The 26,921-nt window shown below is 35.1% G+C and overlaps 3 protein-coding genes across 3 annotated transcripts; 2 read left to right on the forward strand and 1 right to left on the reverse strand.

Annotated features, from left to right (window-relative positions):
• Positions 1 to 2,574: 2,574 nt before the first annotated feature.
• On the forward strand, positions 2,575 to 11,946 carry LOC139031489 (olfactory receptor 10C1-like). Its single transcript, XM_070456874.1, has 2 exons — positions 2,575 to 2,696; positions 8,470 to 11,946. The coding sequence occupies exon 2, from the start codon at positions 8,473 to 8,475 to the stop codon at positions 9,421 to 9,423; it is 951 nt and encodes a 316-aa protein (XP_070312975.1). The 5' UTR covers positions 2,575 to 2,696; positions 8,470 to 8,472; the 3' UTR covers positions 9,424 to 11,946.
• Positions 11,947 to 15,393: 3,447 nt separating this feature from the next.
• On the forward strand, positions 15,394 to 16,329 carry LOC110143515 (olfactory receptor 2B11-like). Its single transcript, XM_020903163.2, has one exon. The coding sequence runs from the start codon at positions 15,394 to 15,396 to the stop codon at positions 16,327 to 16,329; it is 936 nt and encodes a 311-aa protein (XP_020758822.2).
• A 3,082-nt stretch (positions 16,330 to 19,411) lies between these two features.
• LOC110143514 (olfactory receptor 2J3-like) lies at positions 19,412 to 20,342 on the reverse strand. Its single transcript, XM_020903162.2, is given in 2 exon segments — positions 19,412 to 20,326; positions 20,328 to 20,342. Coding segments are annotated over 2 exon segments (930 nt in total).
• Between the last annotated feature and the right edge of the window lie 6,579 nt (positions 20,343 to 26,921).

A 26,921-nucleotide genomic window follows, 5' to 3' on the forward strand; every position in this document is an offset into this window, starting at 1 on the left:
CTATCAGTGTCAAGTGTGAGTGAAATTGAAGCTTGCCCTCCATCTCCTATCACTGACAATCCTTCAGCTCTACCATTTCCTACTTTCTCTCCCTCCTCCAGTCAGTAGCTCTTCTTGCCTCTTCTATCAATGCCAGCCTCTGTATGCAAGCGATTGTACTGTACTATTGTACTTTTCAAGGTACTGTGCTATAAGATTTAAAATGTTTTCTTTAAATGCAAATCAAAACCACAATGAGGTACCATTACACGCCAGTCAGGATGGCTGCTATCCAAAAGTCTACAAGCAATAATTGCTGGAGAGAGTGTGGAGAAAAGGGAACCCTCTTACACTGTTGGTAGGAATGCAAACTAGTACAGCCACTATGAAAAACAGTGTGGAGATTCCTTAAAAAACTGGAAATAGAACTGTCATACACCCAGCAATCCCACTGCTGGGCATACACACCAAGGAAGCCAGAATTGAAAGAGACACATGTACCCCAATGTTCATCGCAGCATTGTTTATAATAGCCAGGACATGGAAGCAACCTAGATGCCCATCAGCAGACGAATGGATAAGAAAGTTATGGTACATATATTACTCAGCCATTAAAAAGAATACATTTGAATCAGTTCTAATGAGATAGATGAAACCGGAGCCCAATATACAGAGTGAAGTAAGCCAGAAAGATAAACACCAATACAGTATACTAATGCATATATATGGAATTTAGAAAGATGGTAATGATAAACCTATATGCAAGACAGAAAAAGAGACACAGATGTATAGAACAGACTTTTGGACTCTATGGGAGAAGGCGAGGGTGGGATGACCTGAGAGAATAGCATTGAAACATGTATATTATCAAGTGTGAAACAGATCGGCAGTCCAGGTTGGATGCATGGAGACAAGTGCTCAGGGCTGGTGCACTGGGATGACCCAGAGGGATGGGATGGGGAGGGAGGAGGGAGGGGGGTTCAGGATGGGGAACACATGTAAATCCATGGCTGATTCATGTCAATGTATGGCAAAAACCACTACAATATTGTAAAGTAATTAGCCTCCAACTAATAAAAAATAAAGGAAAAAAATGTTTACTTTTTGTTTGTTTTTTATGTATTATTTATGTGAAAAGTATTATAAACCTATTACAGTACAGCACTATATAGCCAGTTGTGTTAATTGTGTATCTAGGCTAACTTTGTTGGACTTACGAACAAATTGAACTTATGAACATACTCTCAGAATGGAGCTCATTTCAGATGTCAGGGATTTACTGTAGATGTACTGCTGATGAGATCACTGCGGGAAGTGAGTTCCTCGACCTCCTACTCCTCCACCTTGACCTACTCCTGGGCATAATTTATTTAACATGGAAACAATAAGGGGAATTTTCTATCCAAATGACAACTTCCTCTTCCCTAGTCTTTCTCCTTTGCCATTATATCATGTCAATAATGAATATTCAGTACCTTACACACTTCTTATTACATTTACATAATTTTATATCATTGACATAATTCAGTAGCTTACATTTTTTTAATCATTTTAATAAGTACCTCTGACTGTTTTTTTTTCTTTTTTTTTTATTGTTCATGGATTTTATTGTAAGGAATAAGATACAAACCTGTTTATAAACATTATTAAATTTATAGGGGCTCTTGCCTCTTTCAATGTGTATTAAGAGTATAGTGATTATGATGATGTTTTGAAAAGCACAAAGGGATTCTAATGTTAAAAAAAGATGGAAGTCAATGGGACAGAAAATGAGATTCAGAATAACACCTAACTCTCCTGCCCTCCATCACTTTATCTGGTTCCTGACAGAACTTGTTCCCTTTATAGGAAACAGCCAGAATAGAATCTTGATTTTCTTCACTACTTTTGATAGAAATCAGTTGACACTTGGCCAAATTCATGTGTAACTAGGAGATTTTTAAGATTTACTTATTATTATTTTATGATTTATTTATAACAATCAGAAAAAATACTAACTCATCAATATAATAACATGAAAGTTACTTGTGTCATTTTCATAATTATTTCTGAAGACTATCTTAATTCAGACAAAATTTAAAATCTTAGTATTTCACACTAATAGTTCAGAGTGGTCAAATATTTAGTTCCAGTAGTACATCACTTGAATTCATACCATATTACGTACATAGTCTATGATAGCAGTTACATATAAAACAGATTATTCATTGTATTTTACCATTGATTTATTTTTGTTTTTACAGGCTATTTTACATCTTACTTGTCTTGTTCCTAAATATTGGCATTTACTATCCAACAAATAGAGAGAGGTTTGTCCATGGCAATCCCTGAGAGACAGAATCAAACTACTTTCTAACACTCTAGTGAGAAGAAAATGTCTCCTGGGAAAGGGGAGGCAGGATAAGTATTCAGAACCAGGAGAAGAAATGAAGCATATGTATTCATATTCCTTTTTTTCAGGACAAAGGAAAGCTCAAATACATCATCATGTAACTAACACAACTTTGCATTCTTCTGTGTGTGTGTGTGTGTGTGTGTATGTGTGTGCACACGCGCAGTTGAGGACACTGCTAGGAGGGACATGATGCTCTCTGAAGAGACACACAGTCTTTCTGGGAACAGACATGGCCTTGATTACAACAAAAGCTTCTCAGTGCGTGGTCTTGGGAGTGAGGATTGAGGAGATTCACATTCTCTGAATTTGGGGAAGTTATAAGGTGAGTGTGCAGAAAAAATTAAGGAGTGGCTCATCAGAATTGATAACCATCTACTTTTGTCCCTCAAATATTAGGATTAAATGTACGTGATATAACTGATGTCTTTTTAAAAGAGGACTGTGGAAGACAGTGAATTAAAATGTGAAAATGGATAGAAAACATACAAAGCATTATTCAATTGTAGACATTATTTTAATCAGTTATTTTCCCTTTCTCTGAAGAGTATAAAATTTACTCAGTTTGCCAGTATATCTGTTATAAAATTGCCATTAATTGTTCTAAACTAATCATTTCACAGGAAATAGATAAATCTCTTATTGTTTGGTAACAGAGATGCCTAGATCATCCTGTTCATGTTACTCCAACCAAAGGATAACATAGTTCATGCTGGGTTATGTTGAGGCATCACCCAGCTAAATATTAGGTCCTCAATGACATGATTATGGGTGAATTGTGGAAAGCAATGGGAAATTATTTCAACAATCTTTAATAACTAATTTACATAAATTGTATATACTCTCCAAGCATTTTAGAAAGGACAATTTCAGAATAATTAAAGTTAATATTTATTGAGTTTTTCTTGTTTGAGAGGCACTGTTTTATTTCAGGTAAAAATATCTAACAATATCTCGTATGTTTTCCTTTGGCTGAGAGGAAACAAAGAAACATTTCATTATGAGAACAGAGATTAATAAGGGACTGAGTCAGTTAAGGATCATTTATGTGGCATTGACCCAAACTGAATTACTTATGCTGGATGATTTCCAAAGTAGAACCATATAGAAAGTACTTGCATTAGATCTTGGGGCTGGGTGAGTTGGCACATGAAGCCAAGCCATTAAGCTATTAAAATTATCTTGTCTCTATGTACCCCAATGTTCATCACAGCACTATTTACAATAGCTAGGACACAGAAGCAACCTAGATGTCCATCAGCAAATGAATGGATAAGAAAGTTGTGGTACATATACACAATGGAATCAGCTATTAAAAAGAACACAACTGAGTCAGTTTTAGTGAGGTGGATGAAATTGGGGCCTATTATATAGAGTGAAGTAAGTTAGAAACAAAAACACCAATACAGTATATTAACACATATATATGGAATTTAGAAAGATGATAACGATGACCCTATATGAGAGACAGCAAAAGAGACACAGATATAAAGACCAGACTTTTGAACTCTGTGAGAGAAGGCGAGGGTGGGATGATTTGAAAGAATAGCATTGAAACATGTATATTGCCATATGTGAAACAGATGAACAGTCCAAGTTTGATACATGAAACAGGGCACTCAAACCCGATGCACTGGGACAACCCAGAGGGATGGAATGGGGAAGGTGGTGGGAGGGGGGTTCAGGACAGGGGGGACATATGTACACCCATGGCTGATTCATGTCAATGTATGGCAAAAAACCACCACAATATTGGAAAGTAATTAGCCTCCAATTATAATAAATACATTAATTTTTTTAATTATCTTGTCTCCTTCCTCTATGCTTTCATACATCCAACTATCACTGAAACTCTACCTCAAGACTCAAACTCAGAATCTTGTCAATGTTCAATGCCACTTAATCTTCTATTATACTGAGTTGGAATAGACAAATACAACTTGTCATTGAGTCTGAAATTCCTACATTTTTAGACTAATATCACAGTGCATATTTGCTTAATGACTGACTCTTAATATAGGTTATTTTAATAGTCTGGTAATACTAGGGAATATCGCAGGCAACATCCTATGAGTTTCTTAATGTGAGGTTTTTAAAGGGCAAGAGGTTTTGACACTGATAAAGTGCATTTTAATTCCTTACTTTTCATTCATGGTTTATCTCTATAATGTTTCCATTTTAACTCAAAACAATTCAGCAAGAAAGGTGGGAAGGGCTTCATCATCCTTCCCTTACACAGAAATGATGGATCAGAAACTTTAAATCAAGAAAATGTGTCATGTGAGAGACAGAAGAATGTGCCAAATTGTTGTACTTCCTATGATGCTCCTTATCTGCAGACTTCAGACACCTGCCTTGAGCATCTCACTTTCTGTAGGCAGTGATTAAAATTAAACATTCTTGGTATGTGCATAAAACTGACTTCTACTACATGGATCTCAGGGTCCCTGCACAAAGATCAACAGAGAGCAAATTCTGAAAACAATAGAAAGAGTAATGAAAAAAATTAGATTTTACTTGGTGTCATGTTAGTCTCAATGACAGAGAGGAAGAAGGGAGTTTGACTATGTTTGTTTATATTCTCACCTCCAGTGGACTCATACATTTATTTATATATATTTAATATTTATTTCTAGACAAACTACCATTCTTTATTAGTTTAAATATTTAGAAGCACTCACAGACCTTCACTTTCTTGGATATCTTAATTTTTTTCAACTGTCTCTGAACTTTACGAGGTTTTAAAAAGTACTTATCACAGGATGACTTTTTATTCATCCTGTGGGTCTAAGAATATTGAATGACCATCAGCATGTATTAGCCTTTGTGCAATCAGCCCTCCTGTGTGCCATCTACCAGTAGGTTTCTCCCATTCCCCACATCCCCCAACTCTCATCCCCAATACCATTATTTGTATTTGCTGTCAACAGTCTAAATGGACAAGAATATTTATGAAATGAAATCTTTATGATGTCACTCCATAAGAAAGAGTGAAGCATTCTTTTCCGGTTGGGATTTCTTCCTTGGCTCCTCCATCGGTGTCACTGAGGAAACTTCAGTTTCTCCCAGACACAGGAAAGTAGAATGAGTAAGAAACACATTTGCTTATTTAACTGACAAAATGAATGACAACTTGTCTACATCCAGAGTATTCTATATAACTGCATAGTCTATTATTGAGAAGTTAGGATATTTCAGAAAATTTTTAGGCTTAAAAAAATGAAAGTCAACTATTGTCTTTGTTTCCTTTGTCACAACCTTAACTGAATTGTGTTGCTACATGAGAAATATAGATATTAAATTACATTAGTTAATTTAATTAGATACAATGCAAGATGAGTGACGTGAAAGTCGCTCAGTCATGTCCGACTCTTGCGACCCTAAGGACTATAGCCTGCCAGCCTCCTCCGTCCAGGGAATTCTCCAGGCCAGAATACTGGAGTTGGTAGCTGTTCCCTTCTCCAGAGAATCTTCCCAACCCAGGGATTGAACCCTGGTCTCCTGCATTACAGGCAGATTCTTTACCATCTGAGCCACCAGAGAAGCCCACAATGCAAGGTAAATATTTACAAATGCCTTAACATAAGTGTAAATGCATTGTAATGTACTACAACAAGTAAGCAAATTTTTCAACAGTCATATACACTGAGGGTCCCTGAACTGTGCAGTTTTTATTTCACATTTAACAGAATTTTGAATCAGTCTACTTGTTTCTGTCCTTAACTTTGTGGAAATGTTGCATACCTCAGTGGATATACAAATTAGTAGATTAAAATGATTCCTAATATACAACTATTTTTCCCAGGACATAACATCCATGTGGCATTTTTATATTTGAATCTATATATGTACAGATTATATACAGACAATTATATATAGAATCTGTTTGTATATGTATCTTTTACTTTTTCTCTATCACAGCAGATGATTAAAAAAATATGAAATGGAAATGAAGAGAATGAACAGGAGGAATGATTAGGGAGTTTAGGGACTGTGATATAAAATTCAGCAAAAGAAGTATATATGAAAGTATATTTATTGTAAGAGTATGCAAGTATACAGGCACTGCTATGGCCTATATTTAAGTACTTTTCTACATGCTTGCTTCTATGAGAATTAACTCACTTAATCCTCATAACAACTGCATTAGGGAGGTACTTCTATCACCTCCTTTAAAAATGGGAAAATTGAGAACAGAGATTTAAGGAAATGTTAGCCATGATTCAGTGTTAGATGGCTGCACTAGGAATTTAACCTAGACTGTCAGCACTCTTGCTTACTATGCTGTTTAGCATGGATTTGATGTGTGTTTCTGTCAGTATAAGATATATGTATATATGCAAAAATGTACATCTTTGTACATACACTTTTGTGAACACACTTGTTAAATTTTGTCTGTTCATAATAATTTGGAACCTCAAAATGCATACTTTTGTTCTATATATACTGGCATCAAACATTAATGTGGAATAAACAGTGATGTGTTTTAAACAAATGTAGAATAAACATGATCTCAGTTTATACTAATGAAAACATAAGAGTTCAGAGGAATAGGGGAAAAAAAACCTCCTCATTCTTTTGCATAGCAAACCTTGTTTAGGATTTTGCTTGAAGACATTTCCAAAAAAATTTAAACTGCAGTACATCCATATTTAGAGCAAGGAATATTTTTGTCAAGAATTGGTAGTAACTATTGGGTTGAGAGACAAATAGCTGTCACATTTGAGATACTTAAAGGAGATGAAATTTATCATAATTACCTTCAGAAAATAGAGTAAGCGCCACTAGACAGAATATATATGCAGCCAGAGTAAAGCTTAATATTCTAATTTTTTCATTACATGAGAACTTATTCACTGTTATGGTTGGTGGAAATAATGGTATAAAGTTCTTCACTCCTGAACTTCCTGAGGCTATTTTCAGGAAGAAATGAACAATCAATCATCCTTGGAGTAGCGTAAATGCTCAAATATCAGTTAAGAGAGTGGTGGGAAGACGGAGTGGAAGGGCCTGACTAGTACGAGGGTGAGGGAGAGAGGGAGTTGGGGAAGAAGGTTCCAGAGAGGAGATGAAGCTATGCTGAAACTTGATAATAGGTTGTTCCGTAGATGAACAATAGGGAGGCAAATATCCAGCCCCTTCCACCGGGGGAAAATAAACACAAAGAAAAGGAAATATATGCATACAAGGCACATACTAAAAGATGCAAGTAGTTTGCTGTGACTATAACACACGGTCCATTGGATAAAAGGTGAGATAGAAGTCTCTATCAATAATCAGTACCTTGATCTATAGATTTTCATCAATCATATTAACAAATTTGATTTTTAACTTGGAACAAGGGTAATTTTCACTTAGCAAAGAACAATCTGATGGAGAAAGCTTGGCAGATGAGATATATTTTTTTTTAATTGTTGCAATGATGGGATTATCTCAGCAGTACAATATAGACATGATGTGAATGGCTGTGACCGTCTTCACACGGTTGCCTGTTCTTCTTTCACATCTCAGCTCAGGCTTCTCATCCTCAAGAACCCTTCTTGAACAGCCAATCTAACTTGGTCAGCCACCAGAACATACCCATGTTTTAATTCTCTGCATTGTAACAATTGTTTGTTGAATAGTCATTTAATTATTGCTCTCCTTAACTAAATAAGTTCCCTTTGGAAAGAAGTGGTATTTTTTCATTGTTTTAAACCAGGACCTATAGAAACTGCAAAATACTTTGAAAGTATTCTGCTCAATAAATACTTTTTGAGTGAATGAGTGAAGAAAGTAAGTCAGTGGCAAAAGAAGAGGAAAGTAATAGGTATTTGAGGAAATTCATTTGATAAAAAGAAGGAATGAAAGAGATTTCAGATGACTTTTTTTTTTTTCATTTTATGCCTGCTGACTAGATACACTGTGGACAAATCAATTGGGATAGTTACATAGAATAGTACTGGTTTCAGGATAAGTATAACCCAAACTTTTAAAATTTTAAATTATAGGTAAGAAATTTATCTCTTTGGCTCACTGGAGCTTCTTAAGAGTAATATAAATATTTATATTTCTATCTGAAAGAATCTTCCTGATAACTTTGCTTTTCTTTTCCTCAGGACATGAACCTCAATTGTTCCTTGTGGCAAGACAACAGCATGTCTGTGAAACGCTTTGCATTTGCCAAATTCTCCGAGGTCACTGAACAGTGTTTCCTTTTATTTACCCTCATCCTACTCATGTTCTTAGCATCACTGACAGGCAATGCTCTCATAGCCCTTGCCATCTGGACCAATCCAGTCCTCCATACCCCCATGTACTTCTTCCTGGCCAACTTGTCTCTCTTGGAGATTGGATACACTTGCTCTGTCATACCCAAGATGCTGCAGAGCCTTGTGAGTGAGGCCCGAGGAATCTCTCGGGAGGGATGTGCCACACAGATGTTTTTCTTTACATTATTTGCTATAAGTGAGTGCTGTCTTTTGGCAGCCATGGCTTTTGATCGCTATATGGCCATATGCTCTCCACTTCACTATGCAACACGAATGAGTCGTGGAGTGTGTGGCCATTTAGCAATGATTTCTTGGGGAGTGGGTTGCATAGTAGGCTTGGGCCAAACAAACTATATTTTCTCTTTGGACTTCTGTGGCCCCTGTGAAATAGACCACTTCTTCTGTGACCTCCCCCCTATTCTGGCACTAGCCTGTGGGGATACATCCCATAATGAGGCTGCAGTCTTTGTTGTGGCCATTCTTTGCATTTCCAGTCCATTTTTATTAATCATTGCTTCTTACGGCAGAATTCTAGCTGCCGTGCTGATCATGCCCTCCCCTGAAGGCCGTCGAAAAGCTCTTTCCACATGTTCCTCCCACCTACTGGTAGTAACGCTCTTCTATGGCTCAGGATCTGTCACCTACTTGAGGCCCAAGGCTAGCCATTCACCAGGGGTGGATAAACTCCTGGCCCTTTTCTATACTGTGGTGACATCCATGCTCAACCCTGTCATCTACAGCTTACGGAACAAGGAAGTCAAGACAGCTCTTCAGAGAACTCTGGGAAAGAAAAAGTTTTGACTCATGAGTAGATACCAGAGGAACATACAAAGTCCTCTTTGCAAAAGATGCACACTCAACCTAAAAGGAAAGAAGAAAGGAAGGAGGGAGGAAAAAATATTGTACTTTTCAAACTATTTTGTAAGAACATTCTTTAATAACAGTGATTGTAACAATGATTGTAATTTTGGAAACAGTTCTCTTCCCATAGCTAAAGTTCTGACTGCCAAATTCTAGAAAGAAGTTGGCTATTAACGAATTTAATAGGAGAGTCTAACACTAGACAGTTTTTCCAAAATATTTCAGTTTAAAAGTATAGGTCTAGAGTCTAGATTGCCAGATTATATCTCAGAAGCTTGGTAAATTCTCACCCTATATTCTTAGGCATTTTCTAGCCCCTGAGGGCCCATCTGACTTCTGCTCTGGTCACTAGGGTCTGTCCCATAAGACTCCTAATTTCCTAGTAACTCTGTGACATGTATTACTTAATTGCTGGTACATTCTATAGAGTTAAAAAAATTTTTAAGTTGTATGTGCTATAAAAATATGTAGACATCAGAAAAAGTAAACTCTTAAAATCAGAGGTATTTGTTGCAGATTATTAAAAGAAAAATATGAGAAATTTTTATGGAGAGCCCTCATGGTCAAAATGTTTTTAGAAATAAAGAGAAATCACATTTAAATCCAAGGATGGAAGATGAAAGCTGTACTAAAAATAATTAATATAAATAATTGTATTTAATACAATATTTAATATAAATAATTAAATATATTTTTATGTAATTTATAAAATTTACATATGTGCAAATGAATCCTAACTGAATGTACTTGGAAGTCATCCAAAAACTTGCTCTTAAGAGAAATGAACATGGCTACAACACAATCTAGTAGCTCAAGGCATCTGTTAGATGCGTTTCCTTGGATATGAACATCTTGTCCTCAGGGAGGTGCTATGATCTATGAGGGATAAACAACTACTCATACAGTAGCTATAATATGACAGAAAGTGGAGAACTGTGCTGCTACTATGACTTAACTTACAGTATCAGAAGAATAAGTCCTGGGAGTATGATGTATGGTATGGTGACTATAGTTAATAATACTGTATTGTATACTTGATATTTGCTAAAAGAGTACCGTAGATCTTAAGTGTTCTTACCACACACATACATAAATGATAACTATTTGAGGTGATGGGATGTTTCTTAACTTGATTGTGGTAATCATTTCACAAAGGACACATATCAAATCATCTTACATACTTTATATACAATTTTATTTGTCAGTTTTATCTCTAAAAGCTGAGGGGGAGAAAGACTGTGAAAATTCTACAGTCAGGGTATAGTAGTGATGTTCACTAATGACAAAGATGTGTTTTACCAGATATGTGCATTTTACCAAAAACTATCCAATTCATTGTTGACCAAAACATAATACATTGTGGTTATTATTTATGTCTGTGTACAATAATTAAGAATGGAAATAATCTGAATGTGCAAAAATAACCACTCAACAATTATGCTATAGAAATAGGCAGGAATTATATGCAGGCAATAGAGATTATTATTTTAAAGTGTACTTATTAATCTAGAAAAAATTAATGATTTATTAAGCACTAAAGCAAGTTAATAGCAATCTATATGGCATTAACATTTTGTTAAGTTTTATAAGTTTGAAAAGATCAAAAACTTGACAACTTACATGTAAAAGAATCAGATCATTACATCTAATCATACTATATGCAGAAATAAACTTACAGTGGATTAAAGTCCTAAATGTAAGACCAGAAACCATAAAACTCCTAGAAGAGAACATAGGCAGTAAGGTCCCTGACATCACTCTTGACAATAATTTTTGGATCAACTCCAAAGGCAATGGCAACAAAAGCAAAAATAAACCAATGAGTTTACATCAAATTTAAAAGTTTCTGCACAGTGAAGGAAACCACAACAAAATAAAAAGGCAACTACAGAATGGGAAAAGATATTTGTAAATCATATACCCAATGGTTTATCCAAATAATATCCAAAATATACAAAGAACACTCAATATAAAGCAACTCAATAACAAAAAAAAAAAAACAACCCAATTGAAATATCCTGCTGCTGATAAGTCACTTCAGTCGTGTCCGACTCTGTGCGACCCCATAGACAGCAGCCCACCAGGCTACCCTGTCCCTGGGATTCTCCAGCAAGAATACTGGAGTGGGTTGCCATGTCCTTCTCCAGCGCATGAAAGTGAAAAGTGAAAGCAAAGCCGCTCAGTCGTGTCCGACTCACAGCAACCCTAGGGATTGCAGCCTACCAGGCTCCTCTGTCCACAGGATTTTCCAGGCAAGAGTACTGGAGTGGGTTGCCATTGCCTTCTCCAATAAGAACCTACTGGATAACATATGGAATGCTACTCTGCAATATTGGAAAAGAATCTTAAAAAGAACAGATATATGTATATTATAACTGATTCACTTTGCTGTACAGCAGAAACTAACACAACATTGTAAATCAACTATACTCCAATAAAAATTCATTTAAAAATATCTACGACAAAAAATAAAATAGAACAAACCTAACAATAGGATGTGAGAGTCGGACTGTGAAGAAAGCTGACAGCAGAAAAATTGATGCTTTTGAACTGTGGTGTTGGAGAAGACCCTTGAGAGTCCTTTGGACTACAAGGAGATCAAACCAGTCCATCCTTAAGGAGACCAGTCCTGGGTGTTCATTGGAAGGACTGATACTGAAGGTGAAACTCCTCATGCGAAGAGTTGACTCATTAGAAAAGACCCTGATGCTGGGAGGGATTGGGAGCAGGAGGAGAAGGAGAAGACAGAGGATGAGATGGCTGGATGGCATCACCGACTCGATGGACATGAGTTTGAGTAAACTCTGGGAGTTGGTGATGGACAGGGAGGCCTAGCATGGTGCGATTCATGGGGTCACAAAAAGTCGGACACAACTGAGTGACTGAACTGAACTAAACAATAGAAGAGATTTGCTACCAACCTCAATTCAGTAGGTAACTAATTATACACAAGAAGCATTTCCATAGAGAACCCTGTCCCAAGGAAATTTCTCTGCTAACTCATCTGGGATAAGCATAAATGGACTGTTTAAAAACAACACTCAAGAGTCTTAGAAATATAATAAAATTACACACTCACAAAGCATTCTTGATATTAGCCTCATTGTCTTCCTAATCTTGGCTTTTTTCTTTCTGGCAGCATTGTATCAAATTGTAAACTCACAACTTCTGAAGCTAATTCTTAAATAATCAACTGCATACTACACTTTCTCTCTTTGAAAATTTGAAAAATTCAAGTGTGTTCCTTCCTAAATCCTTTTTTATTAAGTAGTATTTATCTAAATAAGGTAAGTAAAAAAACACTTATTTTTTAAACTATGCATTCTTAAGGATTGTAATCTGTGTACATCATAGTACCTAACGTATGTAGGGAAAACAGACAACATTTCATTTCTGAAAGACGTCTCAAAACTTTAGAAATAACTAGTTTGGTGCCTATAGAGAGCAACTAGATTTCTCTTTGTAATCAGTCTTTCTCATTCTCTCACTTAAACCAAACTTAAATGCATGTAAATTTTAATAAACAGTAAAGCTGACCGATACTAAATACCTGAGTGAAATGTGAAGTTTTCATTCAATCAAGCGAATATTTTTAATACATAGTCAAAAATTTGATGAGTTGACTTATCCACAAGTTTCATCCAGATGTTTTAAAGTCAGATTAAGAACTTTTCTTTCTTCTCTAGTATTTTCCTACACATAATAATCACTGTAAATATAATAAAATATTCTGTGATGAAAATTACATACAAAAAGATACACTAGGATGAAAATGTTAGTGGAGATACAAAGGAAAAACCAAAAGAAATAGTCCGATGCTTTATTAAAGTGACTTTAAACATTCATGGATAAATAGATCCCTATATAGTTAAATAGTGATGAAAAATCACTGGAAGTAGATCAAAAAGTAGGATTAAAAAATCATGGAATCCAAGAGTTAACAGTAATGAAATATGAGAATGGCATGGAAAAGATTAGAGATCTAGTATACAATCCCAGAGCTTAATTGTACATCTTGGAAACTTGAAATCCTGAATCTATAGTCTTATAATCTGTCTATCTCATTGAAGGAATTCTCACTTTCTGATCTTTAGAACCTCCCTAGTCACTAGTAGACATTAGTGATGAATGATTAATAATATCTTGAAATATGTGTACTAAAGTTTCCTTTGTCAGAGGACTTGGGAATAGTTACTAGATGATTTAATAGGTATAAAATGCTTCCTGTAGAGTTTGGCACACAGGGTTCATTAAGTATTACTTGAAACTATTATTTGATTTTTGTATTACACACATCTGACCTAGGGATAGTGTGGAATCGAAGAGTCATAATGACATTTTAACCCTGAGTAGCTTCATGTGACACCTCACAGGAAGGCTTTGAGGATTTAATGAAATAGAAAATGTGAAAACTCCTTTGCAACCCTATAAATGTAATCTGTTGTCCCTAAACCAATAATTAACTGTCAGGGTAACTCAGAATTTTGTCACCAGGATACATGACTCTAACTTCCCATCTGAATATCTCTCACTTGACAGATTACAGACTTCACGAAACACACTTCATGAAACTAAAGGAAAAGTATTTAAAAATCTCATTACATTATTAACTTTCTCAAAGTATTGCTTTACTCAGCTAGCTAATTTTTGTTGTTACACTATGCCTCTTATCTTAAAAAAATAATTTTAAAGGAATATAGCCTCAGGATGTAAAATAATTTATAGTTATGAATAAGTCCCTGATGCTAAATTATAATAGAGAATTTTCTGTGATCCAGTTTCCTGGACATAAAGGTTGCATTTGTAGCTAAATACAATTAAGTAAATCATTGATAACTGTCCAAAGTCTCATAAAAACATGATAAGCTCACTTGATAAAGAAAAATTCTTATAAGACAGATAATTAAAATTTAAAATAAAAAGTCAAATGCCCAGTTTGAACGAAGTAATTATGCAAGAAAATTTACATCCCAAAACAAATTTTTGAGTATGAGAAAACATATGTCATAGCTAAATTCTCTCAGTTTATACTTCAGGAAACTGACATGAAAGAGTTTACATTTCTTGCTCAATTCTAAATTATGAAGATGGATTTTAATAAAACCAGCCCTCATAGTCCTCATGGGGATGATACAATTATTCAGCTATAATAATATACTTGAATCTGGAAAGGCTATCTTGATAAGTCTTACAGTACTAGGTTTTGTCTGATTCCTTTTGCTATTGTTACTTCAATATTTTTATTTTTCTTAATATTTCAGTACTGGCTTGTATTAATAGCATAGTGTTTTCATAAAACAACCATCTGATTCCTAGGCCCCAAGCCACATCTATTCTATCAGACACCTGGATATAGAAACCAATAAACTTTAATTGCCTCTTCAGGTAATATTTATGCAAAAAAAGTATGAAAATCATTACTTTGGAGTATCTGAAACAGTCACTTCTTGGCATTTAATCCTACCAGTGGCTCAGCAATAAAGAATCTGCCTACAATGCAGGAGACCTGGGTTTGATCTCTGGGTTGGGAAGATCCCCTGGAGGAGGGCATGGCAACCCACTCCAGGTAGGCTACAGTCCATAGGGTCTCAAGGAGTCAGACATGACTGAGTGACTAAACAACAACAGCTACATCCTAAGGATACAGTTACTGTCATCTTTATTATACAGAGCAGGAAATTCAGTTTCAGAAAGGCTGGGTTACTTGCTTTGTTTTGTAATGTTATGAAAAGCAATTAAGTCACCTGGTGTCTCATATTTTAAGTTATCACCTCTACCCAACTTACTGTAGCCAATCTTCTGTGACCAGATGCTTAACTGTGCACACTGCATAACTGTGTTTTGTCATTTCTCAAAACCTTTCTACCTTCCCTGCCACTTCCCTGCTGTAGGTGAAACAAACTGAAAATAATGGATCTGATAAACAAAAGCCATCCCGAAGAATTTTTTCTACTAGGCTTTGCTGACCGTCCTTGGCTAGAGCTTCCTGTATTCACTATTCTGCTTATAACATATCCTATGGCCATGATGGGAAACATAGCCATCATTCTGGTGTCCAAGTTAGACCCCCGTCTGCACAGCCCCATGTATTTCTTCCTCACCAACCTCTCCTTTTTGGACATGTGCTACATGACAAGCACTGTCCCTCAGATGCTCTTTAACCTGGGAACGTCTAAGACAATCAGCTATATGGGGTGTGCAGTTCAGCTTTATTTCTTCCACATAATGGGGGGCGCAGAATGTCTGCTTTTGGCTGTTATGTCTTTTGATCGCTATGTGGCCATCTGCAAGCCTCTACACTACACCCTCATCATGAATCAGCGCGTCTGTATCTTATTAGCGGCCACTGTGTGGCTGAGTGGAATGCTTTTTTCTGTCTCAGAGGCCACTCTTACATTACAGTTACCACTGTGTGGTCACAATACCCTGGACCACTTGCTGTGTGAGATTCCTGTTCTGATAAAGACTGCCTGTGGTGAAAAGGGTGCTAATGAGCTCACACTCTCTGTGGTATGCTTTTTTTTGTTAGCTGTACCACTATGCTTAATTCTTGTTTCCTATGCTTGCATTGGACATGCTGTATTTAAGATTAAATCTTTGGGGGGAAGGAAAAAAGCTTTTGGGACATGTTCCTCCCATCTCATTGTAGTTGTCTTGTTTTATGGTCCAGGTATCAGCATGTACCTTCAGCCCCCCTCCTCCATCTCAAGGGACCAGCCCAAGTTCATGGCTCTCTTCTATGGAGTGGTGACTCCTACACTCAACCCTTTCATCTACAGTCTGAGGAATAAAGATGTAAAAGGGGCACTGGACAACCTCATGAGGAGCATTTTCACTTCCAAGTGAGAGTTGGCAGACATCAAATGAAATTATTTAACCATTAGGTTAGGTATATAGAGGTTTCTTTAATAACTCATTCTTGTCTCCTACTTCCTCAGTTCATGTTAGATGTCCTTTTTGCAAAATATGTCACATTCCTCATATTCTTCTAAAATGGTGTTAGGCAAGGGTGATACCTGGCTAATATGCACCAGTAACAGCACCCTTTTATTTGTGCAGTCTATTAAAAATAGTTCTATTCTGGTGGGTAGATACTGAAATCATAACTGTGTTAAATAGTAAAAGAAAAGAAGGCAATAATATAAATTATAAACTCATTTGTTCAAGCTAATCATCACAGCAAGCCAGTGAACTTCCTTGACTGAGTCACCTAAGAAACATCCCGACACTCTCTACAAGATTGGCCATGTCTAAATGGGAGCATGGTACCACTGTGAGGCACTCTACACCTTAAATCAACCATGAGTCTCATAAGTTTATCAGCTTCAACTTAGGTAGATGCTACTGCTTCTTTAAAAACACATTGTGACTTGTTTAACAAACAAGTGAACAGTGTTTTTATTTTGCCTAAAAAAATGTATCATTAAATATTAAAATAAATAAAATATATGGGAAAGGCATTGGTAAGTTTCTTAACATTCCTTTTAAATACCATAAGCATGAGCTTTCTGAATCAATGAGAGGAAAATGTACTGATAATAATGAACCACAAGGTGGAAACATACGGGGGTAGCCTGAAATGCCTTTTGAAACTGTGCAAGAATCATTATGAGAAAGAAACAATTTGTATTTCTAGAGTGGAAAGCAGCTTGATTACTTCAAACAATAGAAGTATCTCTTTGATGCTCAGAATCTGTATCATTAAAAGTTAAATGTGCTAAACTTAGTTTCAGGACTCACACCCACTTAACAATTTGTCACAAAATTAGTTACATATTTTAAAGCAAACTAAATGCTTTTGTAATTATTCAGTATAGAATTAATATGATGAGAAATACAGCTTTGTAATAAAGAAATTAACAAGCAAGAAAAATAACAGTGATATGAACTTTTCTGGCATGTGTTCTGGTATGATCAAAATCTAAGCAAACTATTGGATAGAAAATTGCATGTTATCCTGAACAAGAATCAATTGGAACTCATATCTAATTTTTTTACAAAGAACAGATCTTCTGGTGCTTGATCAAGGTCTTAAACTAAATATTCTTTGGTATGCCTAGTTTAGAAAAATTCTAAATAACTAAAATTTGACTGATGGCTAAATGCCAAAACAAAAAGTTTTTAAATTTTACACATACACACACACACACAGAGCAATGAAATTTAAAATTTTGTGATGTTAAATGATATCTCTGATCATTTTTATTAAATATATCATTGGTCTAACTTAGTCTTAAATACATAGGAATGTGGGAATATTTAGTTTGGAGGGCAAAACCCAGCAACCCAGCTTTGTGTCATAAGCTTAGCTCTAGAGACTGTTTTAGAGCTGTTCAGATTGCTTCCTTAAATTATCTACTACCTCCTAGGCCTGTAAACATGACTCATTTCAGAATTGTGAGTGTTTTCGAGGCTCTGAAATATCAGGACTTCCTAAAGAAAATGCATAAAGATTTTAAAGATAAAGAACATTGAGCATAGTGGTGGTGGGAAAGCCACAGATATATGCTCTAGACTACTTCACAGTAGTTGTACATGTCCAGTATATTTCAGCATGAAGAATATTCTCATTAGCCACAGAGAAGTTCTATTGAAGGAAACACATTATATATGAAGGTTAGTGTACTCTATACTTGATGTAAAAGCATGAGCCATCTCAAGATTGCCTTTTCAAGGAAGCTAATCAAAAAACTTTTCTTCTTTTCTCAGCCAAGCAAGTCTTTCCTAAAGAACAAATGGAAGACAGAAAAGTATTGTAACCCCTAGTTATAAAAATGCAAACATGTATTTGAGAAAGGCTTTAAGGGAGAAATCAAAAAGGCTTAACTATGATTTGCTTCACACTAGAGGTGTCCTCAAATCTGCATAGCATAGTAACTGCAAAGCCTGCTTGGTTGCTTCAGATATTCTTCATTGCTTCTTAGGTTAAGCAGGTGTTCCATGTTCTTACCTACCAATACCTTGCCTATGATGACCATTACCTTATGAGCTATATAGCATTTTTACAACTATTTTCATCTCCTTTATACTTGTCACTGTTTTGAAAAATGAGAAACATAAGATGCTTACTATGGCTGCATTATTTCAGAGAACTTCTTATTTGATTCATAAAACATTTTCATACTATTGATAATGGTATAATGAAGAAAATAGACCAAAATTCCTCTCAATATTAACTACTTTCAAAAAAGAATAACAGTTTTGGAGAAATGATTTAAAATATCTCATTATGTGCTTAATTATACCAAAGAAAACAAATTTTTGATGAATTATGCCTAAAAAACAAGAAATTAAAAGGTATGTTCTAGGAACTTCCCTAGGGTTCCCATGGTTAAGACTCCATGCTCTCAATGCAGGGGATCCAGGTTCAATTCCTAGTCAGAACTAAATCCCACACGCTGCAACTAAGAGTCCACATACCACAACTAAGAGTTCACATGCCTCAACTAAAGATCCCATGTGATGCAACCAAGACCTGGCTCAGCCAAAATAAGTAAATAAATAAAATGCTTTTTAAAAGATATATTCTAGGTATTTTAAGATTACAAATATCATCTTTCCACAGGAACTACATCTGCTCTTTAATCAATTTTTAAAACAATTCCATATCTCATTTTCAATTAAGAAAAAGACACTTTTGTTTTATTAGGTTTGTGCCATTGGAAAAAATGTAATATTGAGTTCAATCTTGATTTTATATAATTGTTTCCCCACCAGAGAGTGATTGGTATTCAGGCAGTCTGTGTTTAATTCATATCTGCTACAATGAACTCTGTGACCTTGTGGTAGTACATGCTCAATAAGTGCTGAGAGAGTGAGCAAATGAAAGAGTGGCCAATGAATGGATGGATGGATGGATGGATGGATGAATCATTGATGAAGAGATGCTCCATTGTACCATTAATGTCACAAGGATACAGGCTCACTCTCACCCCACTAGTCTCTTTACTGCCCCTCTTACATCTCTGTTTCTGAGAGTGTAGATTAGAGGGTTGAGACTAGGTGTGACAACAGTATAGAAGAGGGCAATGAACTTGCCCTGATCTTGAGAATTTCCTGATGGCGGCTGGAGGTATATGCACATAGCTGGAATGAAAAAAAGGGATACGACCATAAGATGGGCTCCACACGTCCCAAAGACTTTCTGAAGTCCAGTTGTTGACTGCATCTTCAGCACTGCCCGGGCAATGGCCCCATAGGAGCTGAGAATGAGGATAAGAGGTATGAGAACAAAAATGGAGCTCATGACCATGAGGGTCAGCTCATTAGCACGAGTATCAACACATGACAGTCGAAGCAGTGCTGGAACTTCACAAAGGAAATGGTCCACTTGGCGATGTCCACACAGAGGTACCCAAAAGGTAAAAAAGGAATGAAGTGCTGAGTTGGTGAAGCCACTTACCCAACAAGCCACAGCCAACAGATGGCAGAAACGAGGGTGCATGAGGACAGTGTAATGCAAGGGTCTACACACAGCTGCATAACGGTCATAGGACATGACTACCAACAGCACACATTCAGTGGTTCCCAGTGCAAGGGAAAAATAAAGTTGAATCATGCAACCAGTGTAAGAGATGGTTTTTTCTGGACCCCAGAGGTTGACCAGCAACTGAGGAATGAAGCTGGTAGAGTAGCAGAGATCCAGAAAAGAGAGATTTGAGAGGAAGAAGTACATGGGAGTGTGGAGATGGGAATCCAAGTATGACAAAATAATGATGAACAGGTTGCCTGTCAAAGTCATGAAGTAGAATATCAAGACAATCACAAAGAGAACTACTTCCAGATGAGGCCAATTAGAAAAACCCAGTAGAAAAAAGTAGTCTTCAAAGCTTGCATTTATTTTTTCCATTATCATTCATTTCTTGTTACCTGATGAAAGAGCCATATAGATTCAAAATAAAAGGAAAGTAAATTGCCAAAACAATCTTGAGGGAAAAGAACAGAACTGTAGGTATAGCCATCCCAAGCCCCAGACTATACTATAAAGCTACAGCAATCAAAATATCATGGTATTGGCACAAAGACATATAGGTCAATGGAACAGAATACAGAGCCCAGAAATAAACACACACCTATGGTAAATTAAGGAGGCAAGATATACAGTGGAAAAATACAGTCTCTTCAGCAAGCGGTGCTGAGAAAATAAGACAGTTACATGTAAAACAATAAAATTAGAACACTTAATCACACCATACACAAAAATGAACTTAAAATGGATAAAAGACCTAAACAAACAATGGAAACCATAAAAACCCTAGAAGATAACACAGGCCAAATGCTCTTTGACATAAATTGCAGCAATATTTTCCTGGATCAATTCCTTAAGGTAAAAGAAATAAAAGCAAAAATAAATAAGAACTAACTAAACTTTAAACCTTTTGTATAGCAAAGGAAAGCATTGACAAAATGAAAATGCAAGCTATGGAATGGGAGAAAATTTTTGAAAATAATGCAACTCACAAGGGGTTAATGTCCAAAATATACAAACGGCTCATACAACTCCACATCAAACAAACAATTCAATCAAAAAAAAAAGAGTACAAGACTTAAAGAGACATTTTTCCCAAGACATACAAAATAGCTAAAAAGCACATAAAAATATGCTCAATATCACTAGTTATTAGAGAAATACAAATTAAAAAATAATGAGATAGCATATTACATCTGTCAGAATGTTTATTACCAAAAAGTCTACAAAAAACAAATGTTGAGGATGTGGGGGAAGGGGAATACTCCTAACTGTTGGTGGGAATGTAAGTTAGTGAACAATAGGGAGGTTTCTCAAAAACTAAAACTAAACCTACCATACAACCCAGCAACTCCACTCCTGGTTATATACCTAGAAAAGTGAAAACAATCATTCAAAAAAATGCATCTCAGTGTTCATAGAAACACTATTTACAATAGCCAAAACATGGAAGCAATCCCCATGCCCATCACCAGATGATTGGATTAAGATGATATGGTGTATATAAATATATATATAGCATCACTGACTCAGTAGACATGAATTTGAGAAAGCTCCAGGAGATAATGGAGGACAGAGGAGTCTGACACGCTGCAGTCAATGGGATTGCAGATTCAGGTATGACTGAGCAACTGAACAACAAAAATACAATACAATGAAATATTACTCAACCCTTAAAAAGGACAAAATACTGCCGTTTGCAGCAATATGGATGGCCCTAAATTATGTTATGCTTAGTGAGGTAAGTCAGTAAAAGACACGTACTGTATGATATCACTGATGTCAAATTTAAAAATTAATGCAAATTAATGTATTGCAAAAAAGAGAAAGACTCACAAGTATAGGAAACAAACTGTGGCTACCAAAGGGAAAAGGGAGGGAAGAGGAACCAATTAAGGGCATGAGAGTAAAAAACTACTATTATAAAATAGGTAAGCAACAAGGATATACTCCATAGCATAATGAAGTATAATCTGCAATAATAATAAATCACTATGCTGTATGCCTGAAACTAACATAACATTGTAAATCAACTATACTTAAATAAAGAAAATGGAAAGTCTCCAAGAAATAAAGGGACACATGAGAAAGAAATTGAAGCAAATTTAAAGGGCCTATGACTCTTACAGGGCCAATTCTAAGACAATTGGGTATTAAGAAAAACTATAATACTAGTGAACCAGAGGAAAGAAGAATCCACACTCATACTGATAAATTTAAAAGAATAAATAAATAAAAGCTACTCCTGACATCAGTATCCTACTAACAAATACAGAAGGAATAGTGAAGTTAGGAAAACTTAAATGGGTACTAAAAACTAGTGAATGAAATATAGTGAGAAATAGGATATTTACATAGTTAAAAATATCTCCCCACCAATTACTTCTTAATTACAAAGTGAAAAGTAGACTTCACAACAGGAGAGCTTGGTAGACATCACCACAGTCAAGCAATCAATGTTAACATCACCAATGTTGAGACAAACCAATATCATGTGACTACTGTTATGATGCTCTGAACAGGACATAGTATCACTTCAGTCATATTCCTGCCAGAAATGCACAGCCTGACTTTAATAATGAAGAAATATGAGACAAACTCACACTAGGACAAGTTGGACAAAACAGTTGGCCTGCATTCTTCAAATATCTAAATAAATGAAGACAAGGATAGGCTAATGAAATAGTCCAGATAAAAGGAGGTCAAAGAGACATGATACCTAAATGTGTGATTCTGAACTGGGAAAGAAACTATTAACCACATTATTGAGACAATTGGAGAAATATGAATATGGACTATGGGTTTGATAATAATATTGTATTCATATTAAATTTTCTTTTTTTGCTAACAATACAGTGGGTATGTAAAACAATGTCTCTATTCTTAGGGGAAAGCACCTAAGTATTTAGCATTAAAAAGACAGAATGTTTTCAAATTAGTCTCAAATGGTCCAGAAAAAGAGATCATATACACAGATGATAGATGATGATATATGGATGACAGATTGATACATATATAAATGATAAATAGCTAGATAAATACAGAGACACATAGATGATCGATAGATAATAGATGGGACAAATATTCCAGGCAGAATGTAAACTGTTGCTCAATCTGGTTAAAAGGTTAATGGTAGTTATTTGTACCACTTTTGCAGAATTTCTTTGTTTGATATTTTATCAAGTGAAAAATTTATGAAGTAAATACAAAGTATTTTTACTTTTATATTTCATCCAGATATTTTCCCTGTTGCAGAAAAATAACTTCTTAACAGTCGAATTCTCCCTCACCCCAAGGTGACATCTCAGTAAATAGTAACTTGAAAAATTCCTTACTTAGCTACAAAAGAAGATTCTTGTGGAACAATAATCTTTTTCAACAAATAGCTTTAGTTTTCTTTTCAGCATTTTCATGCCATTTCCACTTATGTGATTATAGAAAGCATAAAGATTACAATCCAAATAATCTTAAATATATAATAGATATGAGGATATGATGAACAATATCACATTTAGTTATAATTTCAAAATACACAGAATGAAGAACACTGAGCTTGAGTGAAATATTATTATAGAAAGAACTTTATCTTCTGATTTGCTTTCTTATACTCACAGCTTATTTCTAAATCAAAAACTAAAACACAATAGAAATACAAAAAAAAAGGAAACACACAGGCACATCAACTATGGATGGATACTCACAATATGAAGAAAGCCAAAAATCTTAGTTGACATGAATAGTTCTGTGAAACAGATAGGGAGAACAGTGTCAGAGTGCATCTTAAAAGACATGTGGATACAACTGACTTGAAAAGAGAAATTTTGGAGAAAAGGAAGATATAAATTCACCAAGAGAGCAAAGAAGCAAGAGTGTGAGGTTGGAGGAAGATAGAGAGAAAAATGACTACTGGTGCCGAAAGTTGAAAGTGTACACATGTGTATCACAGGGTTGAGAAACCTGAACACAGGGCCTCAAGGAAGTTTTGAAATTACTTCTTTCCTCTGGGACAATAACTGAGACAATATATAAATTCTGCTCACAATTTATAATGTCTACATATATTTTTATTCTCCAATGTAGAGAAGAACTCTGAATATTTACTGAAATCATTACATGGCTGTTTATCATTTATTATATTATTCCTAAAGAAGGTTATATTTCTTTTTTGTTTAGAAAAAGTATACTTCATAAATAGTTATAACTCTTAAAGTGAATTTTCACCTTCCATAAAAAAGATTAATACTATCTTTTGTTGTCGGTCATTATGACAAGCCATAGTAACTCATCATTTAAACACCCCTCCGTCTCTCTGTGAATTTTTTGCCTCATTCAACAATACTACATCACTCTGTTTCACTCCCACAGCCAATTCGTTTTCTCACACTTCCTAACAAGCTATAGGAAAAAGAAAGGAAGGAAGGAAGAGGAAAGAAGTGAAAAAAGAAAAGGAGAAAGAGAAATCACAGCAGAGCCATCTGTGGTTACCTCTTTGGGGGTCTCTTAGTTGCTCACATTTTATAAGAGCAGTCTTGAAAAAGGCGTTAGCAGTAGATAAATGGTTAACTGTCAGCAGGAAAGTCACAAACAGGTTGGCTCCAACGCTGTAAGACTGATTTGGGCCCTAAAACTTAATCATTAGCTAGCTATTACACTAATCTAAACTACTTTATACATCTCAGAAATCATATAGGATAATCAGACAGTATATGTTTTAAAAGAACTTTTTAATTAAACCAATATATAATATAAAGAACTATTAAATTACGGGAGGAGAGTAACTATAAAGATATAAATAGAGCTCTAAAACTTGGAAAGGAGGCTTCCTCCTCAAGGCTAAGGTTCAGACCTTACCAAAGACAGTATGGCTGCTGCCCAGTGGATCCTGAAGTTTACCATGACAGAATCAAAAGATAGCAATGATGAAAAAAATCATAAAGAGTATTTCATTTAGAGATCACTACCACTTGTGGGATAATGGGAAAGTTCCAAAATTTTTCTGTATTTTCATAGAATGGGAGATACTGCATCATGAGAAATATGAACCCAAATGCTGTCATTGCTTCTTCTAAAGTTGATATAATTTTCTCCTTCTTCATACAGTTGCATGAATAACTTAGTACATTACTTCAGACAAAATAGCAGCTGTCAGATACATTTATCTGTTGCAAGACCCATCCTTCAACATTCTTACAGAAGTTAGAAAGGAATGAGATAAGAGACAAAAAAAAAAATCATATGTAAATAGGGAAACTGTAGGATGGTTAAATTTATGGTTTAATTTCTTCTTACCAGAGGAGAGGGAAATAAAAACCTCATCAAAGGTATAAGCTATGGAATGAAATATCTCTTTTTTAAAAAATAAGTCATGGAAGAAATAGGGACACAAGTCTCTTTTTCCCATCCCCATATAACTGGCCAGGTTATTTTTTCCTAACATTAGTCCTTCAATACTCTTACTTGGTGCTTAAGTAGTATTCAAGCAACTCCTTTCTCTTCTGTCCTTCCTGTGACTGTCAACATTCCCTGTATTTGTCTGCCTAATCTATGCCTCTTTATCATGTGGACCAATCTGATCTCTGGTTTTCACATCTTTGAAATTACCAACATAAATGGCTACCTACACTATATGTTCTAAACTACTACATCAATATGTGAAAGCAGACTCTGAAAATTACTATGATTATCATTACTACACAAGAGAGAGTCTTGAGTCTACCAAAAAGATATGGTTTTAGCAGGAAGGAAGGACTCATTAGAGCATTCATTGTGTTAGGGGATGGACTCCTTTTCATAGAGCAAGTGGTGCCCTTATGGAAACAAAAGAATAATGTGACATGCTTTCCTTAACTGGGGCCATTGGGAGGGTAAATCCCCAAGCAGCAATTAATGCCCTTCAAGGAGCTGTCCTAGTTAGAATAGTTTCTGAGGAATTCTTCAACATGATACACAGTTGCACTAAAAAAAAAAAAAAAGACTCTAGACCCATCATCACCGATAAACATGAATTAAGCTGTGTTTATAGATAAGGGAATGCATTGTCCTGAAATTTTTTTCACAATTCCTCATCATGCTAAGGGCCACATTTCAAGGACAACTTGTCATAATTATTCTAACTGAGGGAGGAAGGAAGCATGAGACATTTAAAAAATGGAATACATAAAGATGAAACTGTACATCTTTGTCTTAATAATTTAATTGTCTCGGCCTGACATCTCTAAAATTTAAGGCCAAGTTCAGCCCTCAAAAGTATTGAAAGTAATCTTTGAAAATTATAACTCAGAAAGTAATGACCAAAACTCTGAAAACTGAACAAAACTATTTAATATTTCCAGAATATTTTTATCAATAACTTCCCTTGGTGTCTTGTCAAGAGTTTTGTCATAATATATATAAACAAATGAAATTAGCTGTGATTGCTAGCCTACATCCAATAATTGACTTGTTACTATAAAAAAAGTTTATCAAGAGTTTATGGATTAATAAACATTTTTAATTTGTTATATTGTCACCAGCTAATTTATTCCATCTGTAGAAAAAATTTTGGTTTGGAAGTCATATAAAAATACTACATTTTTAAAAGTATAATTTTAAGAGAGCAATTAGGCATTTTTCTTTCTATTTAAGAGAGGTACCAGAAAATAGTCTTTATGTTTCAGTGATCTTGACTGTTGTAAGGACTCAATAAGAAAAATATTAAAAAAATTTTCCATAGTACTTAGTACATAAATATTCAATACATATTAGCTATTATTATCATCAGAGAGAAGTTTAATTTGAACTGATATTTTAACACATGATTCTACTTTATTTTCTGGTTATTCTTTATTTTGGATATTTAAAATATTACACATAGAAAATCTATCTTCCCACAACTCAGAATTATCCATTATGATTTTTATATATTTAAATCAAGCATATTTTAGCACACAAAATATCATAAATAAAATCCATATCCCTTTTAATTACCACT

The sequence above is a fragment of the Odocoileus virginianus genome, chromosome 27, assembly GCF_023699985.2.
Source record: "Odocoileus virginianus isolate 20LAN1187 ecotype Illinois chromosome 27, Ovbor_1.2, whole genome shotgun sequence".
Classification (NCBI taxonomy): Eukaryota; Metazoa; Chordata; class Mammalia; order Artiodactyla; family Cervidae; genus Odocoileus; species Odocoileus virginianus.